A 19,663-nucleotide genomic window follows, 5' to 3' on the forward strand; every position below is an offset into this window, starting at 1 on the left:
GCATCTTCTTTGTGGTCTCGATGCTCCTTCTCCTCAACTTCTCACATGATGGGGAATGAAGCTTGAGGCTTTCAAGAATTTGCAGAAATCAAAGCAAATACATAATGTACAGCGGAAACAAGTGGTGTTTGCCTTTTAATTTAACAAAAATAAAAACAAGAAAGGTACCACTCCCCAAAAAGAAACAACTAGAAATCGCCCCCCGGAAACTTGCCCCCATGCTGCTCTCAAGTGAGAGTCTTGAAAGGATCAGCTAACATCTGTCGCAAACATGCTTTTGTTGTATCCGCCGCCATGCGACAGTAGAGGGGTGAACAGCTTTATTGTGCACTTGGATTGTCAGTTACTTAGAGTGTCCTGTAACATCTCATGTCTATTTTAACGTCACCACGAGGAGACATGTGCGTCTAGAATTAGAACTGAGTTTGTCTGCTGCCAGTGTTTCAAGCTTCCCGAGGGTTCTTGGTTAGTCTGGTTTCTTCTTTTTATACTGATAATCCGCTTTGCAAGCTTCACAATATTTTGAAAGAAAATATAAAGGAACGTTCCTCTTGAACCCTCTTGGCTAGTAGCGAAATCTCTAGATCTAGAAAACCAGAGAGCGACAAAAGGGCAAACTTAACAAGACAGAAGGGAAAATTGCATGGCACCACCTTCAATACATTTGAGGTCAGCTGAAGTCATTTTTTAACTGAAAACTGAATCGTATGTGATCTGAAAAACAAGACAAAAAACGTCGAACAAATTTCTGGCCACATTACATGGCTCAATTTCCTCAGTGACTGCAGAAAAAGGTGCCATTCTTTCGAATCAAAATTGCACTGATACTCCCTCGTACCTTCTAAAGAGTATTAACGGGACACAACAACAACAACAACAAAAACCACAACAACAAAAGTAGCAATGGTGAATTATTAGGGCGCCTGAATATGCAAAAAATGTGAGGAAAAGGCCGTCCTATTCTATTTGGTTATTTTTTTCTTTAACTCAGTCCTTTGAACATAAGATTCACGGACGGCGCCTTTCTTGAGTGTTTTCTTGCGTGTGGAGATCTGGATTTACATACTTGAAAGGTCCAAGGCTGAATTGGTATACTTTCTCAGAAGTTCTTTACAAATAGATCAAGTTCCAAATGTACGTGGGTGATAGCGTAGTATGTTCGTCAGCGTTGCTAGGAAATGATCCTAAAGGCATCAACCACATAAAATGACATGAGTTTTTCCTGATTAGACTAATAAAGAATCGGAAATTCATGGAGTACCTTAATGAGGATTTAGAATCCCGACTGATGTCAGATTTCAAGTTTTATAAAGGATCATCCTTTACGAGGAAGAAAAATGACGAATACTTTACTTGGTCAGAAATACTTTATGATTCAATATTAAAAATGAATGGCGCCACCCACAAAAACATTCAATGCATTCATATCCAACTCTTTGGCACAAAAAGACTGAAACTGGTACCTTTTTTAATCAACGAGGCCTTGCTCCACCCATCGAGGAGAGAGACATTCTCTCTCCCCGATTTCCACATTTTCTGCATGTGCTGCTGCCACACTAAATTTACGCTGATGCTTTTACATTCGTTTTTGTATCGTTTATTTGAAACACCGGGTGGAATTGTCTTCCAGGTACGACATCTGTAGCTGATATCAGACCTCATCAGGAGCCGATTATCGGCTCCTGACCTCATATAAGATCTAACAAGAGCCATAATGGCTCTTGGATCTAATAAATGCTCCTGCTAAACCCTAATGGACTCCGTACCACAGAGTAAGTCGCCAACGACAATAAATTCCCATATTAATGAAGAGACAAGAGTATTTGGAAACTTCAAAGGGATTCAGCATTCAGTTCAGTCAGAAAGGAGAAAGAGTAAATATAGTAAAATATAGTAAATATCTTAGTATCCACTCCCCTCAGGGCTTTTCAGAGATAATTTACAACACTGGTTGGGGGACTTTGCCAGACTGCTTAAGGTGCAGTTTACAAGTAATGAATGAATGAGTAATGATGCCCCCACACATGAGTGTGAAAGAGAACAAACACTGAACTAAAACTGGAGATAAACGTAATTTAGTTTCCTTAATACTTTTACATTCTCCAGGCCTCGCTCGCTACAACAACATTGCCAACGGGAGTAGAGTCTCCGGGTCCAAAGGGTACGCTTTTTTCGCCTGTAGTATCTCCGGGGGTCTAAAAGAGGAGTCTTGATCCCGCATTCCAGCTCCTTTTTCACGACAATCACGCATCCCTAACTTCTGTCATCTCCATCCCGAATAGCGTTTTCCGTTTCCAATACCGCATACAGTGCCAAGATTTCGGTGAATCCCACTTACCGAGAAGCGGTCTAATCCCACATCCCGTCAAGAAATTTTGCGTTTTCCCGAATCCCGCACTATATTTCGGTCAAATCCCGCATCCCGAGAATACCATTCCAGACCTTGTATCTCATTTCAGTTCTCCAACTGGCGGCAGTGATGTATGACCAGACAAAAAATTTTCACGTCGAAAACAAAGGTCGTTTAATTCCTTGATGTGCCTCAACCAACATGTCTCAATTAAACTGAACTCCTCAACGCAACGATTACAAGCAGGGCGGATACCCTCTGAAGTTACGCGAAGTACTTTTGCCTAAAAACTTTCAACAATATTTCCGTCCTGACTCATCAAAGGTAGCGTGGCCGAGTGGTCTAAGGCGCTGGTTTAAGGCACCAGTCCCTTCGGGGTGTGGGCTCGAATCCCACCGCTGCCACTTACCATTTTTTTGGTTTGATATTTTTTGGTTTGTTTGTTCGTTTATTTTTTACGTTTGAGTCATAATTATTGTTTTAGTAGTTATTTTCTATAAAATGAAACATAAGCTCGCACCACCAGGTGCCCTGAAACAGTTTTGTGTGAAAAAAATGCTGCGTCGATCTGGAAAGGAAGGAATACAAATGCTAAGAGCACATCAGATAACGAAGTTAGCCACTTATCTTAAAGTCAACAAAGCCGGGTCAGAAAATACCACAACGTATCCATTTGTAATAAGGAGCTCATTCTATCATATGGTCGGGCGAACCTACCTCTTTCACTATTAACCGAAGTTGGGTTGGTTATCCTTCTATTATGTTTTCCCAGGCTCCCTCTTAGTTTCATTTGGCAGGCCGAACATTGTGCAAGATTGTAACAAAGCATTCGAACACAGCGGCACTAACAATAGAAAAAGACGTAATTACGAGTCGGCGCTGGTCTGCTCTGCGGCTCACCCTATAAGGACAGGCACCGCCCTTCACAGACTATTTTGTATTAGTAAAATCCAACTGGCCATATTCTCTAATCAAAATCCGTTTGAAATCCCAAAATCGTCGCATCTGCCTTCTGTTTCGTCTCAATAAAAGAGCAGGCAGCCTGACATCAGTTAGATAAATTTAACTCAATCGGAAGTTGGACAGTTGAGCAACTGGTAAAAGGGTCGCCAATATCATCTTGTGAAAAAAAAATAATAGCAATAGTACCATCCTCTCTTGTACCAAGTTAAACTATAGCTGGAAAGGTTTCATTTGAATGGTAACACCACAGGAATTCTTACAGACCCAAACGTTAAAGCCAGCCGTTACAAGACTCCATCATCCACCCTGGAACTGAAGGTCGGGAGTTTTCTTTTCACAGTGAAAAACTTTAAACGACATGCGAGTCTCCACATCAAAATTATATTAATCCGTTTACAAAGTTATCCATTTTGGAGGCTGTTTTCAAAAATGTCCATTCAAATCATGTCAAATCGTTCACATGAGAACGGAAGTGGTCACATGAGAACGGAAGTGGTCAACTCATAAGTTTGTTTTTGTTCACAAACTAATAAACGGACTAATGTGTGCATATAGCACTGACCTGACTGACACATAAAGACATTTATTACGTTAATAGCATAAAAGAGGATTAAACTCATCATGTAGCGAAACTGACTCCTGTCATTAGCAATTCAACTTTGTTCAGTGCGTAAACGTTTATTTTGCTATTAATTTATAAGATTTACAAATGATTGTTTCTTTTCTATCACAGATAAGATACCACAGAAATTAAACTGATAACGAGCAAGTTAATGTCAAACAATCTTATAACTTTAAATGACATTTTTCATCAGGATGAATTAAGGTTAGCAATTGCTTACCTTCATCAACAAAATCAAGTGTTCTCGAGCAGAGTAAACAAGGAAAATACGAAACTAATAACTTCAGAGTTGAATGACACTGTCGATATTACGTTGATTGCTTTGACACCTTCCTCATTGCTAATGCGCACTAAATATCAACTCCCTGGGGTAAGACTTTCAATAACGCTAAAGGGAGTAGAATTATTGTTCAAAATCAAATCTTTTATGAACACAACCGGAATGTAAAGGACGTACAAATTGTTTGCTCTATAGCCTATAGCCTTTACCTAATTCTTTGTTGTTCACGAGCATTACTAGCCTCGCTATGTTGACAAGAAGAGACTCGTACAAACAAACGGATGCCAAGATCGCCTTGCTAGGATCCAGGCATGTAGGAAAATCAGGTGAGTTCAATGTCAACCCGTGCCTTTCTATCTCACTTTGAAATACAGTTCTTTGTAAATATGCGATATGAGGTAGAGACGCGTTTATAGGCCTTGAAAACCCACATCTATTCAGTATACTCAACTGTACTTGCATTTAACACCTACACGCCTGAGACCCACACTGGTTTCAGCCAGTTTATACCTTTTCTGCATGTCTTTCGACGGACTCAGTATTATTCATTTCTATAATTTGACAATCCACCCTAACACACGTAACAAGTTTCAGGGCTACGACTTGAAGTTATTATCCGTGATTCCAGTCGCAGTTTCAGAGCAACAGGAAACAACACTGTTTTGCACTGTGCCTCAGTTGGTACTAAGTTGTTTAGGGTAACCCCATAGTGTACAAGAAAAAGAATCTATTCTGAAAAATTTCTAAAAAGGAAGCGATTTTCGAGAAATGAATAATGTTCGACACTATTTATCCAAGCTACTTTCTCCGAAGAGGCCCCTTATGACACCTTGCTGAACTGAAAAGCCACCGTACTTTTGCCAAAAGTGAGGCATAAACATTGCACCGCATGTGTACCGTCAGGAATAAGATTTATAATAATAGTCCTGCACAACTCAGTATGTAACAGTATGAGCATTCCTGTCTAGGTCTCACTGGCAATCGATCGAGATGGGTACCTTATGAAAATAAAAATGACAGGAATAATAAGAAAAGAATCAAAGTTCCAAAATTCATTCGCTTTTGGTCTGGATTCAGAAATGCTAAACTGAAGTTCTTTCAAATATATCAGGGGCGCTCGTTCAATAGCTTTAAGTCTGATTGTGTAGATGTCGTATGGGCCCTGTTCCGAGATGTGTACAATGCTTAATGGGCTAATTAGGCACGTCAGTGACACCATCCATCATAATAATATAGCTTTTGTCTTTCTCTTCTGCGGCGTCATGACTTCAAGTGCTAAGAGGGTAGAAAGTGACAGCCATTTCAAAAGAGTAGATCATGCCGAAAGAACCTTTACTCGATAAATCACTCAATAACGACTATATTAACCTCTACTGTACTTTCTGAAGTTTTTTTCTCAAATCAGTTGAAGTTTTGGACCGGGCGAATGATAAAGATTTAAACTGAACTCAGAATGGCTACAAAAGTTCGCACTGACGACATTGCTAGCATTTGAGTTTCAAGATGAAAGTAATGCGCTGTTTGTAAGGATAAAATGCAAAATGTAACGTGTCTTTTAAAGAGTTTTTGTCACTCCAAGCTCTCATGTGCAGATTATAAAAATTGCACGAAACAAAAGTTGTTTACCATCAACAGCAATCGTACTGAAAGCTTTTGAATAAATTATCCATTGTTTTTTGAGGAAATGGAGTTTTAAGTGGATCAAGGAGAATGACAATGACGATTAGCAAAATGGTGATTAAGCACTGATTACAACCAGAGGATTACAACCAAAACGTCACCCTCTGGCAGAGTGGCGTTAACATTCCTAACTGAGAGGGACCAAGGAGGGGGGCAATGGGTTTAAGTTGTAAATCCATCTAGCTTGTATATTTATCCCAAGCATGTACGCACCAGATGCACATGTATATGTTGCAGTTAATTTTTTATTTCACTTAATTTTTATATTTCCTTTTTTTCAAATTTATTAGCATTCATTACCATACCCAAAAACAATCGAAAAATGAAAATTAACTGAGATAAAAAATTAACTACAACATATACACGGTCATAAATGGCCTCGCCAACATCTTGAGCAACCTCTTCCATTGTGAAAAAACGCCAGAAGACCTCGGGTTTAATACTGGTAAACAGATCGAAAAGCCCGGGCACTGGATGCAACAACAATAACATTGTCGATTAACTGTAAGAAATTGTGTAATCATTTATCGTTCTGTCTAAAACCCCAATGTCACCCTCCTAAATCTTAACAGAAGAGAAAGTGGAAGACATTTTCCTGTTTCCCGCGACTTCTCTCGGAAAGAGGGAAGTGACTCTATTGAGCAGGAAACCAAGAAGTATTTGCAAAGTTACCCTTGATGAGTTCAATTCCTGAGACCACCCGATCTTTAATACATTATGGCTGACGTCTTTATTTTCGGTGTAGAAACCAAAAAGACTCGCGAGCCAATAACAACTTAACTAATTTAGTGGTCTATTTCTGTCCAGCTAAAATAGAATGGCCGAGTTTACATACCTGTAATAATATCAAATTTGACTGGTTATGACTCAAACCGAGTGTCTGTCCTGAGATTTCACAGAACTATGCCAATGCATTCAGAGTCTATCGGCTGGGTTTTTCTATTGCCTTTATGAACAAAATTTTTAGAAGATTACTGAGTTGATTTGTTCTTGCTATTAAAGCCATTGCAGTGAGGTTCCTAACCAAGAGATTCATTGGGGAATATGATTCATCTCAGGGTATGTTCCTCCGTTTAATAAATCGAAAATTTTTTTAACACTTCACTCGCAGAATGAATAATGAGTCTTGTAAGGTAGTTCTATTTATTATTAAGGTGGTGCTATTTGTTTTTAGCACTTCAAAAAATGAAATTTAGACATTTTGTTGCATTTAACTTTAACCACTTCTGGGATTGAAAGAGTTAATTAAGTTTAAGGTGTGGTTTTAACAATCCAAATTTTCGTCTTTAGATTTCACGTACCAGTTCACCGCAACCATCGACGATGATCAAGTAAACTTGGAGATACTAGACCCAGGTCCCGAGGTTAGCATCAATTTTACAAGTAGCTGTTGTGTTTCCAAAACGGACATTGGTTTCCCACTTTTAACTTTTATATATATTCTCTTGCTTGATTGTTAGTCTCGCTTGCTTTAGAAAAGCGAGACTCTTAAAATGCGAATGTTTTTTTTTTTTTTTTTCCGGTGGGACCTAGTTTGTAGGCCCCGCGTTCCTTGCGAAGACCGTGGAAACTGGGGATAAGAATCGTGACGACTTTCATTGAATGGAAATGAGTCTCGTGATGAGAATGCAGTTTATTTCGGCGATGACTGAAATGACGCATGTAAGTTTGGCAATGACGTAATTTTCCTCGAATGGAGGCCCTTGATTTTCGTGTAATTATGCACGACATGCAGGCACATCCCCAAGCAGGATGAGAAAATATTATAGCGGGGAAATCCTCAGGATTTTGTGGCTTTTTAAGGCGTTACGTTTCTCAGAATATTGTCGCAATTACAGGAAATGTACGGTTAAATAGATTCACTTTGTTTTATGTATTTAATTGATAGATTTTCGCAGTTGTTACGATGTGAAGTCGTGTTGCACTTCATAAATACTTGAGATATGAAGTATCCACTGTCACGTAATTTTTACGTGCGCACGTGCGTAAAATTTGCGTTCGCAAATAAAATAAAGGCAATGTATCAAAGGCTGCACGTACAATTATGTAAGCGTAAAAGTAGAAACTCGCTTAATTTGACGTATAATCTCAATACTTTATGTCTTACCTCTATTTGATTTACGTGATTAAAATTTACGTGCGTTAACGTGCGGAGCCAAAAACGCATCAGTGGAAATCCACCCTAACGTGTCACGGGTAGCTTTGAACTTGACTAACCGCACACTCGACTTGCAGCACTTCGTGTCCATAGTTAATAGAAATCCCATATCGAGCTTTTCCGGAACGGGTTGGTCCAAGAATTCTATGGCTTGAAAGCGTTGATTATTTGGAACAACTGATCACTTCAGTGGTCGGAAAAAAAAGAATAATCTTAATGAGCAAAACTTCAAGGTTTACTGGAAAATCAGGATCGAGGATCGAGGATCGAGAAATCAGGGATCAAGGATCGGTTAAAAAGAACTTGAAAATAAAATAAATAAATAAATCGTGGATCAGTGATGATGTGGGCCGCAGACTGTAGATAAATTTCACAGAACATAACGCCGTTCGCTGTACTGAGCGCTAAATTCAAGTAAACTAATCCGAGTCTGTCTGAGTCAGTGATTGTTTTGACGAGAAAGTGAAATTTTCCGGGAAAATGAAACGCTTTATCCTGGTGATACTGTAATGCGAGAAAAAACTTTTAACAGTTTTAATTTTTAACTCGTGGGGACGCGCGAGCGTACCACGAGTTATTGCAGGCACAGAGATATGGAAATGAGTCACTCGCTCACTCGTAGTAGACGGACTTCGTAATTAATCGGGTCCGAACTCGAGAGTGCGAAGATCTATCGCTTCCGAAGAAGCACGCGCTCTTGAAGTTCGGTGGGATCAAATTCTTCGCTGAGAGCGTGCATCGTTCGGCGTTCGCCTCTCAGACTCAGAGTTTTCTTTATGGCAAATTTTCTACAGCACGGTTAGAGGTCTTACCAAATTTAAGACAAGTAGGAATCTTTCAAATGAGTACGATGGTTAACTTGGGGATTGGATTTCAAGAGCCTTTGACTCGTCCAGGCGTTAAACTTGACGAGAAAATGAGCAATTATTCTTCTGACTCCGAAAGATCACGGGGGATACAAATTCCAGCTTGCTGGAAAGTGATCTGAAAGTAAGAAAATGTCATGCCATGCTATTCTTAGGGACCGGTCATTATTTATGTGGCGGGGGGGGGGGGGGGGGGGGGAATCATGGGGTGGGCCAGGCCTATTTTTTTTAGAGAAAAGGGGTGGGCCAAAAGAGAATTTCACGATGATTGGGGGTGGGTCATTGTGTGTTTTGTAAAGAATCACACTCATTCATGTGGAAGTTCTAAATAAATTCTAATGCAATGCTGGACATAAAATATAACACAACTGGATATCACATGTAGCAATCCAACCTAAGTATGGAGAATCAAAGATGTGGGCACTAAATATCAATAAATAAACATAAGCCCTATTGAGAAGGCTTGCATGCTTCCTTTTCTTAATATACCTGTCTGGGAATTTTTACTACCTGAAGCGTGAACAGCTAGAAATCATTATTGGTTTCAATAATGGATTATTGAATTCATTATTTAATTTAGTGAAATCAAATTTTTCCAATTTTCAGATCAAAAACAGTTTGAAAATGCGTTTTTTAATTGAATTACTATTTTTTGTTTAATGACTTCAATAAAAAAGCATTTTTTTAAAAACTGGTTTTGATTTGAATATTGCAAAACTTATGTTTTCAATAATCGATTAATGAAATTGAAGGGGGTTGGGGGTGAGTCACCTCTTATATAAAGTTATATGGGGGTGGGTCAAGAATTAACTAATGGACTTAAAGGGGTGGGTCACGTTTTTTCTTTCATGCTAAAACAAAAAAAATCCCCCCCACATTAATAATGACTGGTCCCTTAAGAACCTGTATGGGCCGAAAATGGATGTGATTTTGACCATAAGCTTCAAAATAACAGCAGAAATCGAGATAAGAAAACATATGTTTTGCCTCCTACTTCGCTGACGAGGTGTATCGGCTTTGTAAAGCACATGTTATTTTGTTTATTCGTTGCCATGAAATGCGTTGACATTGTTTTTTCACTGTCAATAGCTCGGTTAATGCGGCTCGATCATACTGAACGAATTTGCTGGGGGAAGTTCCATGGAGAACGAATTAAGTTGAAGAGTTTTCGCCAGAGTGATGTAATCAGCCTTCGTGGTGTAGTGGTATAGTAAAGTCGCATACAGCCGAAGGTTCCCGGGTTCAAGTCCTGCTTTGTACCGTTTTTTTTTATCTTCCTTCTTTCTTTTTTTCCCGTTTTTGGCTTGTTTTGTTTGCTTATTTGTTTTGTTGTTTTTCTATAAATATGTACCTAAATAACCGTTATTTAATAAAATGCAATAAACAAAAAGAAAAGTATTGTCTTTGCAGAGCAAAGATAGTATTAAATATATTGTACATGGATAAACAATCTGAATTTCTATCATTTCCTACAATTTACTGTGGGAAAACCAGAGTTGATAACCATTTGATCATTTTCTAAACAATGTTCCCACGAGTTGACGATAGGCTTTCTACCTACCTACCTACCTACCTATCTATCCATCTATCTGTCTGTCTGTCTGTCTGTCTGTCTGTCTATCTGCCTATCTATCTATCTATCTATCCATCCATCCATCCATCCATCCATCCATCCATCCATCCATCCATCCATCCATCCATCCATCCATCCATCCATCCATCCATCCATCCATCCATCCATCCATCCATCCATCCATCCATCCATCCATCCATCCATCCATCCATCCATCCATCCATCCATCCATCCATCCATCCATCCATCCATCCATCCATCCATCCATCCATCCATCCATCCATCCATCCATCCATCCATCCATCCATCCATCCATCCATCCATCCATCCATCCATCCATCCATCCATCCATCCATCCATCCATCCATCCATCCATCCATCCATCCATCCATCCATCCATCCATCCATCCATCCATCCATCCATCCATCCATCCATCCATCCATCCATCCATCCATCCATCCATCCATCCATCCATCCATCCATCCATCCATCCATCCATCTAGCTAGCTAGCTAGCTAGCTAGCTAGCTAGCTATCTATCTATCTATCTAAAATGCGTGCTGTGTACAACTCTAAACATTGTACTCTGAGACTGTACGGAGATATTAAAAGTAGATACTAAGCAGCTATATATGGAAAATGTCATTACTTTCATGCGATATTGATATCTTATAAAACGGACAACAAATTCAGCAGGAATACGCGCGAACTGAATTTACTGTGTGTTGTATAACGTTCTGTCCAACTTACACTTTTTTCCTGTGCTGAACATATACTGTACCGAGCCGTATCTTGGTCCGGTACAAAGAAGCTATGTATATTTGTACTGACAGAGTCATAGGCCCCTGATACCGATAAAAATCATCGTTCAATTTTTCGAGTGTAGAATCCCTGAAAGAGTACTCCTCAATGGAGCAATATCAATATGTAGAAGGTTTTCAAAGGTTTCACACCGGTTTGAGCCTAAGATGTGCAGTCTGTCTCTCCTTGCAATTTTTACTTTTTGAGTATATACATTATGACATACAACACTCGTTTTGTATTCCAAACGAAAAAGTATTATAACGGCACCGGGGCCTTTGACATTAAAACTCATCTCCAAGCAAGCGAGACTGGAGGCTACTAAGAGCGTTCTTGTTGTAAATAAAATGGGACTTTTTTTCAGAAATGACATACATACAGTTCCATCTTTAATTGAACGTGAAATAGTGACCGAATGGGGTGGGCTGGGCAATTAACCTGCGATCAGGTTAGGAAAAGGGAGGGGAGGGAGAGTTTTAGGGAGTGGGGGCAGCATAGTAGTAGAACTTAATAGGAACTGACAATCACAAAGTTCCATAACCGATCAAGTTCGAAGCTTTATAGGTCTACGATGAGAAGCTCAAATCAGCTCACCTTAATTCTTTTGTCTTATTTTCAGTCGACAGGAGAAAGTTCATTGGAAAGCCGTACGCTTTGGGCCGACGGTCTCGTACTCGTATACTCGATAACTGATCGGAAAAGTTTCGAGGAAGTTCGAGATTTACACAACCTTCTCATCCCATTCAAGCAGAAAATCGTGGTAATGATCGTCGGAAACAAATCGGATCTCGAACACGAACGACAGGTATCGAAGACCGAAGGATATTCGTTGGCGGAAATTTTTAAATGCATGTTCGTCGAGTGTTCGGCGTCCGATGGATACCCCAAGGTTGCTGAAGTGTTTCACGAGTTATACAGAGAGGTTTTGAAGAGAAAAAAAGACAGACGGATGTCTCTTTCGCCTCGACCCTTGCGCGCTCTTGGTAAAGTTTTCCGGCGAAATAGCAGCAAAAATTTGCTGCTTGCACCTGGTAGTCCGAGTTTGTAATGGTATAAAATACAGTGGAACTCGGCCATTTAATTGGGCGGCTAAACAACTACATGTATACCATAACACCGTAGATTTTGTTAAGAACAAGTCGAATCGAACTCCACTCGCTGCCATTGCTTTAACCGTTAGGAACTGTGCACAATCTCTAATTCCAACAAAGGCCATAATAAGCGACACACAAAAAAAGATGATAAAAAATAACAAATGAGATAGGTGGTACAATGTAACGCCCAGCATTGCGCGAAATGTATCTTATAAAGTGTATCCCTCAACTTGTGTGTAACATTGTAGAGTTAGAAAATCCTTCCACATTTTCAACATTGCACCAATAAATTTTGTCTTGTATCTACCATCAGCTTCCTCCTGTAACCTTGAAAGCTTGTAATGGCGATAATCAAGAATGACATTCACGACTTTTAAACCACAGCAAAGAAAAGTTTCCCATCGTGCGCTTAGTAGGCGCTAAGCAAATGCTTATATAATGTTGAACGCATGCCATTTGTTCCTTGGAGACCACAGGATATCAGTCTCCAGAAGAAAAAATGATGACGATGATGGCGAAAATGAAGCAAAAATGAGAGCGACGTTAATAACACCTCTAGGTCTATACCTCAAGGCGCAATGCAAGTATTTACGTCACTACCAAATTGTCACACCTGGCTCTCAATTTTGCGGAATAGATGTTCAATTCAATTACCCATCAAAAACAACGATGATAGTGATGATAACATGACATCTTTACCTATATATTTCAAGGCACCACGCTGTTCACCCCGTGGGCGTCTCAGCCATGTTTATCACGTGACCACAATTTGTCAGGACTTGCCCTGAATCTTGCCAAGTAGATGTTCTATTTGATTAGCCATCACAGGTTGTCCTCTACGCGTTTTTTTGTTCAAGCGGCCAAAAGTTTCACGGCGCTTCCTCATTTTCTCTCGAACCTCCTCCCTGTGTTTTTGTATCATCACTTCCCTTTCCTTTGGGAGAAATATAAACAGGCATTTCAAACAGAAGAAAAAAATCGACAGAGGTAAAAAAATAAATAACAACAAACCTTGACTAGCTTTTCCTTTTCAAGTTTTCTTTTCTTGAATTCACTTTCAGCTGCTATTAATACGTTGACTGGTTTTTGTTTTCTAAGAGATAGAATGTACAGTTTGTACATGTAGAGAGTTATTAACAAAACAGAAGACGAGAACAAGCAATACAAAATGTATGTAAACTAGGGCTGTAGTTTTTAACACATGTAGTCAGTACACTAGACTATTTCAGCCAGTTTTCCTGAAGGCCAAAATGCAAATTAAAAACAAGAGAAGTAAAATAAAAAAATTTGGAATTTCAAATACACAGAAGTAAAGATGGTAATCATAATAGTCTAGTCTACAATAATATTATTGAAGCTGGGCAACCTAGCCTTTGGGTGGAAGCGAGGCTGATAGTCAGTTTGTTTTGATAAGAACCTCAGTTGCATTCATATGCATATGAAAATGATTTACATGAATTTTTAAAAGGCAGTGGGGTTTTAATCAAAACTAGGGCACCTCTGGCCATGCTGGCACTCAAGGCCAAGATACTCACTGACAGTAATTAACTGTGAGATGGCCTATTCAGATCTTGCCAATCTAATGCTAATGTAGGGATGAAACACTGAACCATCATGTCAACTAATATACTAGTAAACCTCCAATTGCAGCCGTTAGTTTTCCTTTCCCCATGTCCATGGTGATACCGGGTAAAAGGAGACTTATGTTTAGCTTAATAAGACCGATTCCTAAATTAGATGTAGATGCATGGAAGGTACACATCAGATGGGGAATCACCAAGGATTCAAGCTTTATTTATTTTACAGGCACATTGTAAGTTTACTTACATCTGATTATGTTGTTTTCTGACACTTTGCGAAGAACTTTCTAAACAATCTTGATTGTTAAGCCTGACCTGTTTCAGTTGAAATACACAATGAGATAATAAGTACAAGATTCTTTGAATTGTGTTGTAACACACCTCTAAAACTCAAGGTTGCTATTAAATATTGCCTTGTGCAGTCTCCTATCAGAATAGCATTATCACGACAATAAAGATTGAATCATAGCATTGAAAAGTTTGCTCTTTTGATTGCTGCAAAATTACAACAGAACTGTAGCAGAATCCTGATTTTTTAAACCTCCTGGAGGGAAGTAAATTTGTTGGAATTAACAGGAAGTTCAAAATCTCGCAGATAAGAATTAACATCCTTAAGTGTTTGACTTGGGATTGAAAGGGAGTTTTGGTAAGTTAACTTACTTTGACACTACATGACTAAAATCAAAACGCATTATAAATTGTTCAATAACTCATCAACACAGTTGAATTTCATTGGGGTTTATGGAGGTCTACATGTAACTGAAATAACACCTACTGATTTAAACAGGCTATGCCACACTATTTGCTATCTTTTAAACGCTTAAACACATCTTCACATCAACTGAATTCCAAAAACAGTACTCCAGTTTTGTTACTTGGAACAAAATTTAGGCCTTGAAACTGCTTGCTGTTGTTATGAATGGCAAGGATGGACATGGATTGAAACTTCAAAAAATTGGGCCTATATGTTCTTCCAAGTTTTACTGTAACAGTTATTTCCAGCAAAAATCACCAAAATAATATTATGGTTAGTCCTCCCTTATGACATTTGTTTGATAACTTTTTCATAACTCTACAGGAGCATTTTGTGTATGGGTAAAGCCTAAAAGGTACTAAGTAATGAATTCAGCACAGAATTGACCTAAAACATCCTGGTCACATAGCCCCTTTAAATAAATAATTTGAATTTTTCAAGTTAAGTTAGATATGCCAAAGCAAAAAGTACCATAATTATCTTTAAAATAATTTCTGATGGGTGATGCCTCACTTAAACCTGACTCTGGCAAATATCTTTTGTTCTTTACATGATTTTCATGTGCAATTCATCAGTTTCTCTTAATGCAAAGAACAAAACATAATGTACCATAAAACACCTTGGTTGTTCAAACCTTGGATATTGCTATCCAATGAATAAATCACACTCCAGCCAATGAAAATCAGGCTATCCACTTGGCAGCAATTTATTTGGTGGATAGCGTTATCCACCTTTTCAACGACTGGACCCTGGACCACAATATTTGTCACGTACTGTTGCAGCCTGGACAACAATATTTGTCACATACTGTGGTAGCCTGGACAACAATATTTGTCACATACTGTTGTAGCACTTGCTGTGGTATCCCTACCAAGTTCCAAACAATGGAGGACTCCACGGTGGGTAAGGACAGAAAATGATATTATAAAAGTGGGTTGAGAAGTGGTGACTCAAAAAACCAAGACTAAATTTTAGAGTATAACAGTCTCCAATAGTGTCTACCTTCCTGAAAGGCTGACAATACACAGCATTCCAGTTTGTTCTTTCTACTTGGGATCATGTAGACCCTCTGAGGGGTCACCCAAACCATGTGCTAATTTTTTTTGTTATATTTATAACTTAACATTTATAAATTATTTCAGCTGTCAGTTCAGGAAGCCTTCTTTTTTGCGTCATTGACCCAAGACCCGTCTGTCATCTGGAACACTGGATACACTGAGTTGACTCCCGATAACTCGAACCTTCGCTACCTTGAACCTCGCACTAACTCGAATCAAAGTTGATTTCCCCTGGATTTCCTTCATACTTCACAATAATTTTACCCCCGGTAACTCAAACCCTCAATAACTTGAGGTTCCCACTAACTCAAAGTACATTTTGTTTCCCTTCTTATCATTTCTTTATAATTTTATCCTCAAAACCTCAAAACATGTTTTAAATGCATGACAAGTAAGAAATAAGTGTCCTGAAGTCCGAAAACATTGCTGAATATAATTCAAAACAGCCATGTCAGTTCTTTGTCTTTACTTTTTAGAAATTTTTGGTCACTCCGATTCAAATTCAGTGTCCATGCCTGTCTATTAATCAAGCATTGTTGCTCAATTCCTTTTTCAAAATATCAATCTATATCTCTTGCTGCCCATATAGTGAAGTGTGCAAGATTCCTGGATTCCCTCCCCATCCATTTGCTGATTTCATTATTACAGGTTATCTCCTTCGAACTCCCCAATAATTTAAACTTTTTTTGATTTCCCTAGAAGGTTCAAGTTGTCGGGAATCGACAGTTCTAAATCTAAATGTCTGATCTGCGAAGGGCAGTAGTGCAGGCCATCTTTAGCAGTTTTTCAACTTTGAGCAATGGTATTTTTAAGTTGTCTTGATATTCCACATCAATACATATAACCGTAATTGCTCGTGGAACGATGAGTTAATGATACTTAAGAACACTAGTGGAGAGAGAGACACACAAACCTGTGGTCGCGAACGGCTGATGTTATCAGAGTCATTGCGTCCTTCTGGAGCTCTGAGGGTTGGCTTAGTTTGCTGAACTTTTTCACCTGATTCTTTGCGCAGTTCTTGTTCTTTTCTTGTTTTCTTTAGTAGCTTTTTGTACTCTCTGAGAGCCATCTTCTTTCGTTTCTCGACAAAGGCATGGCCTACAAGTACAAGAAACACGCGCTGATTTTAAGATACATGTGAGGAGGATAGATTATTGAGGAGTATCCTAAAATGTTGAATCGAAAACGCTCACCTTTTTCTCTGTTCCCCACGTTTAGTAAATTCTGTGGTTTTCTCCTGTGGGATTTTGATTTACTCCTCGGTTTTGTGATTGTCGTCGTTTTCTTGTTCTTGCCGTTCTTGTTTCTCAAGCTTTCTTCATCCGCCATTTTGATTTTTTTGAAGTTGCCAGCTCGATTGCGGGCGCAAATATTTCACCCAGGCCCCCAGCTCTTCAAGGAACAGCTAGCCCAGTCTTTCCGGAGGGGAAAAAGGTTCAAGATTGGGACTATGTTTTCGGGTCGTGAATGACGTTCCAGAGAAGAAAGAAATGGATTTGTGAAAGTAGATGTCAAGTAAGTGATCGTTTACATGTATTTGCGGTACTTTTCTGTCTTTTAACCCTTCCGAGTCTACAGTTTACGCTCGGTCTACATTTTACCCCCAGTCTGCAGTGCTCATTCTTCATTTTGCACCCAGCGTATTTAATACTCTCAGTCTCGGCTGCAGTCTTCATTTTACACTCAGTCTGCATTTTATCCCTGGTCCGCAGTCAGCAGTCCTCAGTTTACCATATACACTAACTGGACTTATAATATCGGTACATAGCTCAGCGCTGACAGGTGTATCAAAAGGAACTGAACAATCAAGTGACTGAATTATTACTCGCTTGCTATTATCTACTTATTAAACAATATCATGATAAGCTTAACAATTAACGAAATCCTTCCAGAAGAAAATTCAAGGAGTCATATAAAAAATTAAATAAACGCATATAAATTATAATAGACAATAGAATCGTTACCTTTGGTCGAAGTGGCCTCCCAGTTCCTTTAATGAATTAATTATTTTTTGTTCGATGTTTGGCTTTTCACCGTTGAATAATGTAAAAAACCCATCTCTGTCATTCATCAAAATCGGAAGCCCATATAGCAGTTTTCTTTCCTTCGATTCTGAACTGTTTTTGACCGTCAAAAGTAGACTTATTAACTTGAGTTTAATTCAGACCAACGACGAAATGTTTTCCTCTGAGTTGCATGAAAGACGTACGTATACAAACTTGCTCATTCCAATTCTGAGGGCCATACCGGTGAGTCGTGTCGGTTCAAACCCAGTCCAACCAGCTGCAAAAACCTTTCAAAAATAAAGTCAATTTATGAAGCCAACAATTTTAAGACATTATAGGAAATTATGCTTTCTTCGTGTGGTGCTCATTCATCCTCGCTCACGCGCACAAGCACAACTGCGACACACGGCAAAGTTTTCGCGCCTTTTTTGACGGTTGTGCTGATGCCAACTAAATGTTTGCTCCTATTTATTCAGACATGATGTTTTATATAAATGTTTTAAGTGCTTGCATTTCCATACAAAATTTAAACTCCTAAGTTTTGCATATTTATTTATGAACAACGTAAAAAACAATTAGAATAAATACCAAAACACAGAAGACCACAGAATTTATATGTGCTTTGCTCAAACAGCACCCAAGCTCCTTTTCGGTACGACAAAACTGACATTAGTCAAGGATAGGTTGGATAGGATTTTCTTCAGACGAAAAAAAAAAAGCTGGGTAGTAGGGTAAGTCTAGTTATCAATCACGAAACATACAATAAATTTAGACGGCCTATATGCAAGCGTGAGCACAAGCAGAATGACAAGGATAAAATTTTTGTTCCTTTTCTTGCCCTTGCAAGTCCCTTATACCCTTCAGATGATCTTCACGGACTCCTGATTTCTGAAGGATATCCAAACTGGAAAACCCAGTTCCTATGGTCACAAAAGCACTCTCTCTAGGCATTACAAGCCTTAGAGCTTGTTGATACCTGAAAACACGTCGAACTTTTATTATGAACGGCTAAGACAACTTCCAAAACACAACAGTTAATATTAATTTCTACAGTAGTTAAAATTCAATTTAAGTTGGATTAAATTTCCACTTAATTAACCGTCAACCGTCAAAAGAACCACACCCCATAAGATGGTCTTGTTTCAAGGTATCACATTAACACATGATATCTGATTAAAGAGCACCTCTATAGATTAAAAAGAGGTCGGAAACTGTAGGAGGGAGTGAACTAAATGATAACATTGGAAAACAAATCTATGCCTTTCTTTCGCTGTACAGCACCATTTTTGCATTAGCCAGTGTACGTTGAAAATTCTCTTTTGCATAGTTAGCACAATTAGAATTCAAACAGAAACACAAACAGAATTCTCAGTCGTTTTAAGCCCTTTAAAGGAGCAGTTTAGGTATAAAAAAAACTCAGCACTGAGAGGTGTACCATCTGACGACCATGTTTGTAGGACTGCGGGAGGCTGAAATGTGAAGAAAAAAACTTTAGAGGCTCATTAAAGCCTTTAAAATCCTAAGCATGAATTCTAGTTAATAACCCCCATAATGTATGTACGAGCCAAGTAATATTTTTGAATTATCTTTTCAGTTTTTAATTAAAACTTGGTGTATGTTTGAAGTTCTTATCCCGTTTTTCTATTTGTTACTAAGTATCAAAGCCAAAAAACTGGCTATAATCAGCATAATGGTTCTTAGCCGATAAGAGCCAATTTCGCTTTACATTTTACAATTAACACTGTCCAAACTTTCGCTACAAAAAACTCTTGGACAAACGCCGGACTGCTCGCTAAAAATCAGTCTTGAAAACAAATTCCAAGCAAAAATCTCTTTTGAGTTAGACATCAAGGCGGCTTGAAGAATCATTGCGGATAC

The 19,663-nt window shown here is 38.8% G+C and overlaps 2 protein-coding genes and 1 non-coding gene across 6 annotated transcripts; 2 read left to right on the forward strand and 1 right to left on the reverse strand.

Moving 5' to 3' along the window:
- Positions 1–611: 611 nt before the first annotated feature.
- On the forward strand, positions 612–12,694 carry LOC140940066 (ras-related and estrogen-regulated growth inhibitor-like). Of its 3 annotated transcripts, XM_073388944.1 has the most exons (5): positions 612–669; positions 1,631–1,772; positions 6,898–6,954; positions 7,186–7,259; positions 11,913–12,694. In XM_073388944.1, exons 2-5 carry the CDS (start codon positions 1,754–1,756, stop codon positions 12,339–12,341), a joined length of 579 nt encoding a protein of 192 aa, XP_073245045.1. In that variant the 5' UTR covers positions 612–669; positions 1,631–1,753; the 3' UTR covers positions 12,342–12,694. The 3 variants fall into 3 exon arrangements, with proteins under 3 accessions (XP_073245045.1, XP_073245043.1, XP_073245044.1); XM_073388942.1 differs by lacking the exons at positions 612–669; positions 1,631–1,772 and adding an exon at positions 4,265–4,541; XM_073388943.1 differs by lacking the exons at positions 612–669; positions 1,631–1,772; positions 6,898–6,954 and adding an exon at positions 4,265–4,541.
- On the forward strand, positions 2,674–2,754 carry Trnal-aag (transfer RNA leucine (anticodon AAG)). The gene has a single exon. It is a non-coding gene; the product is annotated as a tRNA-Leu (tRNA).
- On the reverse strand, positions 12,587–17,148 carry LOC140940067 (uncharacterized). Of its 2 annotated transcripts, none has more exons than XM_073388947.1 (5): positions 16,973–17,148; positions 16,693–16,877; positions 14,215–14,282; positions 13,399–13,474; positions 12,587–13,321 (listed from the first exon to the last, which is right to left on the reverse strand). In XM_073388947.1, exons 1-5 carry the CDS (start codon positions 17,106–17,108, stop codon positions 13,160–13,162), a joined length of 627 nt encoding a protein of 208 aa, XP_073245048.1. In that variant the 5' UTR covers positions 17,109–17,148; the 3' UTR covers positions 12,587–13,159. The 2 variants fall into 2 exon arrangements, with proteins under 2 accessions (XP_073245048.1, XP_073245046.1); XM_073388945.1 differs by having other exon boundaries at positions 13,399–13,480; positions 16,973–17,145.
- Between the last annotated feature and the right edge of the window lie 2,515 nt (positions 17,149–19,663).

This window comes from Porites lutea, chromosome 6 (assembly GCF_958299795.1).
Source record: "Porites lutea chromosome 6, jaPorLute2.1, whole genome shotgun sequence".
Taxonomy (NCBI): Eukaryota; Metazoa; Cnidaria; class Anthozoa; order Scleractinia; family Poritidae; genus Porites; species Porites lutea.

What these genes read in the sequence shown, in the direction of transcription:
- LOC140940066 (XM_073388942.1), top strand. Translation starts at nt 4,463, where the DNA reads ATGTTGACAAGAAGAGACTCGTACAAACAAACGGATGCCAAGATCGCC. An exon ending in CAGGCATGTAGGAAAATCAG is followed by an intron (nt 4,542 to 6,897) that starts GTGAGTTCAATG and finishes TTGCTATTAAAG; the next exon opens with CCATTGCAGTGAGGTTCCTA. An exon ending in GGAATATGATTCATCTCAGG is followed by an intron (nt 6,955 to 7,185) that starts GTATGTTCCTCC and finishes TTTCGTCTTTAG; the next exon opens with ATTTCACGTACCAGTTCACC.
- LOC140940067 (XM_073388945.1), bottom strand. Translation starts at nt 17,108, where the DNA reads ATGGCGGATGAAGAAAGCTTGAGAAACAAGAACGGCAAGAACAAGAAA. An exon ending in TCAGCCGTTCGCGACCACAG is followed by an intron (nt 14,283 to 16,692) that starts GTTTGTGTGTCT and finishes CAACTGAAACAG; the next exon opens with GTCAGGCTTAACAATCAAGA. An exon ending in AAAAGGAAAAGCTAGTCAAG is followed by an intron (nt 13,322 to 13,398) that starts GTTTGTTGTTAT and finishes TTTCTCCCAAAG; the next exon opens with GAAAGGGAAGTGATGATACA.